The sequence below is a fragment of the Chrysochloris asiatica genome, unplaced genomic scaffold (genome assembly GCF_000296735.1).
Source record: "Chrysochloris asiatica unplaced genomic scaffold, ChrAsi1.0 scaffold00218, whole genome shotgun sequence".
Classification (NCBI taxonomy): domain Eukaryota; kingdom Metazoa; phylum Chordata; class Mammalia; order Afrosoricida; family Chrysochloridae; genus Chrysochloris; species Chrysochloris asiatica.
Genome location: NW_006408736.1, coordinates 1,345,678 through 1,349,838, shown reverse-complemented (window position 1 = coordinate 1,349,838; position 4,161 = coordinate 1,345,678). Strand labels below are relative to the sequence as shown.

The window sequence follows — 4,161 nt, the reverse complement described above, 5'->3', positions numbered from 1 at the left end:
GTATCAATCCTATCCCCACTGTATACAGGTTTGCTAGGGACTGGCAAGTTAGACACTGGCTATCTAAAATGGGAGGGCTATAAAGGCATGAAGTGACTGGCTTACAAGTTTTCAAGAGGGAGTTTAGGTTCAGAGTGTGCATAGGAAGGTAGAATCCACATTGAACATTTTCAGTCTTGTCCATACAGGAATGGTAAAAAGAGATGGGGGCTAAGATTCTTATGAATCAATAGTGAGTAATTGTTATCATGACTAATTGTGATGGTCACAACTGTAAATGTAGATGTTTTGTAATATAAAAGGGGAGTAATTAATCTTACAGTCCAGGAACAGAGGACTCTAGGGCCATCAAGGGAGAATAGCACAAGCAGAATGCAGGACCTTATCCAGAGAAGCAGTGACACCAGAGATTGAAGCAGAGATAATGACATAGAGAGATAAAGCAGTTGAGGACTCTAGACTCATGGAAAGAGAAAGGCTGTGTGCTGGCGGCAAAGAGACAAACTTGCAGAATGTGCCCTTGGGTTGTTTAAACGAGTGTTTTTGTGTATCCTCCCTCCCCCCAAGCAAAACAAAACAAAAAAGATGGAATATAATCAAATTCTATTGAATGATGCTGGATGGAATGGATTGTAATCATTACAATGAAACTAAATACAACAGGATGAGTGTAAAATGATGTCCTCCCATTTAAGCTATCACTCAATTCACAATAAAACTTTAAAAAGTAAAAGAGTTAAAAAGAAAAAGAAAAAAATTGAATAATGTAAACTGTGGAAAAATTGATTCATTTGAATTATGGTGTTGGTAACAAATTATTGAAAGAACCATGAACTGCCAAAAGAACCAACAAATATGTCTTAGATGAAGTGAATGTTCCTAGGAAGTGAGGATGCTGAGACTAGTCTCAGATACTTTGGACATGTTATCAAGAGGGACCAGTCCCTAGAATAGGGACTTCTTGACCCAGTAGAAGATCAGAGAAAAAAACTACCCCAAATGAGATGGATTAACACAGTAACTGCAACAGGGAGTTCAAACATGACAGCAATTGAGAGGCTAACACAGGACCAGGCAGTGTTTCATTTTGTTATATGCAGTTTTACTATGAGTTAAGAACCAACTGGAAGTCATCTAACAACAACACTGTCATTTAACTAGACTGAAATGATTTTAAATTGTTTTTATTTGTTTATGTTTTACCTTGAAAGGCATTGGTTCTTCAGTCAGAGGACTAACCGGAAGTGAAGTGGTGCTACTTGCTGGGCTCATGTCTGAACTCTGAAAAAAACAAAATTATTTTTGAGTTAAAGAGATGCACTTGTGTATAATTTATTTTACTAATTTAGAATCTAAATCTTCTTAACAAAATAAAACTCAAATACACAAAATATAAATGTGGAAAATGTTAACAATTTGTACATAAGAAATAATTTCATATTTAGCAATAAATATTGATCTGGAAAATGTCAAATTATCAACTTTCAGTGTATATTTCAAATACATTTCATTACATAAATGAACATGTTTTGTATTAGAATAGCATTTAATATGACATTTTTACCTTTTCATTGAAAGTAAATTTATGTCTCTAATAATTTGGTATGTTTCTATTTTGATATCTTTCATGTGCAGCTTTTCAAACATGTCACATTTGTTTCTTTTATAGAGATTTAAATACTTTACACATTTTTCATTATGGAACTTATAGCTGAAATTAATATATAGTTAGAAAGCATAGAAATTATATTTTTCAAAGTTCCATATTCATAGTCTTCTAATATTTTACTATCCCTCTTACAACATAAATATTTTCAGGACAAAATATATACACAAATATATGAGAATTATTGGAATGGTACTATTGCTCTATTGTTGAGTGGTGTCCAGTTTGTTCCAACTCATAGCGACCCTGTATGGTGTTTCAAAGGAGCAGCTGGTGAGTTTGAACCACTGATTTTGTGACTCTAACCAACCTTGTGGTCTAGTGCTTATCCACAGTGCCACACCAGGAATTCAATATAGCACTATCTTCTAGCCCTTTTAAAGCATAATCAATTAAAACTTGCTAAATTACAAAAGAGAAATATGGTTACAAACATGGAACTTGTCATTAATTTAATTTTCTAAAACCAAGAACAAAATACTGACGATGGTTAGCAACTGAACTCATTTTAAGATGTCAGGCCATTTTAGAGAATTCTTACTTTTAAGTAAACAAGCAAATAAAACCATTTAAAAAATGCATATCTACATTTTTTCAGCTCAGTTTCAAAGTGTACTGATTTATATATCACATAAGTACAGAAAATTTTACAGTGATGATTGTAACAAAAGAATAGATTAGGTTTTATTAATATTGGGAGTAAAGAAGACAAATTTGGCTGACTTCACTTCAGTAAAGAACCAAAGAACACACTAAAAAATAGATGCTATGTGTGCTACTAATTCTGAGTCTATTCAGATACTATTCTCAATTAATTTGATTCACGTATACAATGAAGAACTGGATATTTAAAAATTGTCCACTATGATGGAATTAGTTCTGACTAATTAGAAACCATTTATATGAACAATATGTTATGTATATTGTTGTTGTTGTTGTTGTTAGGTACCATTGAGTTGGTTCCAATTCATAGTAACCATATGCACAATAGAATGAAACCCTACCAAGTTCTGCATCATCCTTAAAATTGTTGTTATGCTTGAGCCCATTGTTGCTGCCACTGTGCCAATATAGTTCTTTGAAGGTCTTCTGTTTTTTCGCTGACCCTCTATCTTACCAAGAATGAAGTTTTTCTCCAGGGACTGGTCCCTCCTGATAATAGTTCTCCAGTATAAGAGACGAGGTCTCACCATCATGGCTTCTGAGGAGATTTCTGCCTGTATTTCCAATAGAGATTTATTTTTTCTGGGAGCCTATAGTACTTTCAATATATTTCTCTAACAGCATAACTTAAATGCACCAGTTTTTCTATGGTCTTCCTGATTCACTGTCTAACTTTCACATGCACATGAGATGACTGAAAAATACCATGGTTTGGGTAAGGCAAAACTGAGTCTTTAATCTGACATCTTTGCTCTTGAACATTTTAAAGAGGTCTTGTGCAGCAGATTTGCCTAATGCATATGTAATTTGATTTCTTGAATGTTGCTTCCATGAGTGTTGATAGCCAACACAAGTAAAATGAAGTTTTTGACAACTTCACTCATCTCTTCATTGATCATGACATTATTTATTGCTTCAGTGGTGAGGATTTTTGTTTTCTTTATATTGAGGTATAACTCATACTGCAAGCTGTGGACTTGGATCTTCATCAGTAAATATTTTATGTCCTGTTTACTTTCAGCAAGCAAGATTGTATCATCGGTGTATTACAGGTTTCAAATGAGTCTTCCTCCAATCCTGGTGACACATTCTCCTCCATATAATCCAGTTTCTTGTATTATATGCTCAGCATACAGATTGAATAACTATAGTGAAAGAGAACAGCCCTGACACACACCTTTCCTAATTTAAAACCATTCAGTGTTTCTTTGTTTTGTTCGAACTAGTGGTCACAGTTAAATGTTCTGGAATAACTATTCTCCACAATGCTATCATCATAAATACACTTGAAAGTCTTTGCATACGCAATAAAGCACAGGTAAATCTCTTTCTGGTGTTCTCTGCCTTCATCCAACATGTATCTGTTATCAACAATGATATTCCTCATTCCATGTCCTCATCTGAATCTGGTTTGATCTATGATACTTCCCTTTCGATATACTATTATAGTCATTTAAAAATTATGTTTAGCAACATTTTAACTGCATGAGATATCAATGGTATCGTCTAATGATTTCTGCACTCTGTTACGTCTCCTCTCCTCTCTTTGTAATAGGCACAAGTATGGATCTATCCCAATCAGTTGGTCAGGGAGTTATCTTCCAAAATCTTGGCAGAGATGAGTGAGTGCCTCCAGTGATGCTTCAATTGGTTGAAAGATTTCAATTTGTATTCCTACAATTCCCAGAACCTTGTTCTTTGTAAAAGCCTTCAAAACACCTTGGATTTCTTCCTTCAGTACCACTGACTCTTGATTATATGCTTGCTTTGAACCAAGATAGCATAATTTTTTTCTATAAAACATACCCCACCTATAGCCACAGAGGACTAGA

At 34.2% G+C, this 4,161-nt stretch overlaps 1 protein-coding gene across 1 annotated transcript in view; it reads right to left on the bottom strand.

The window, feature by feature from the left end:
- The window catches only part of CCSER1 (coiled-coil serine-rich protein 1), a 1,871,951-nt gene that overhangs the window by 1,296,164 nt on the left and 571,626 nt on the right, over positions 1-4,161 (bottom strand). Inside the window, exon 6 of the mRNA XM_006872972.1 lies at positions 1,204-1,281. Coding sequence (XP_006873034.1) covers positions 1,204-1,281 — 78 coding nt within the window. The remainder of the gene's footprint in view (positions 1-1,203; positions 1,282-4,161) is intronic.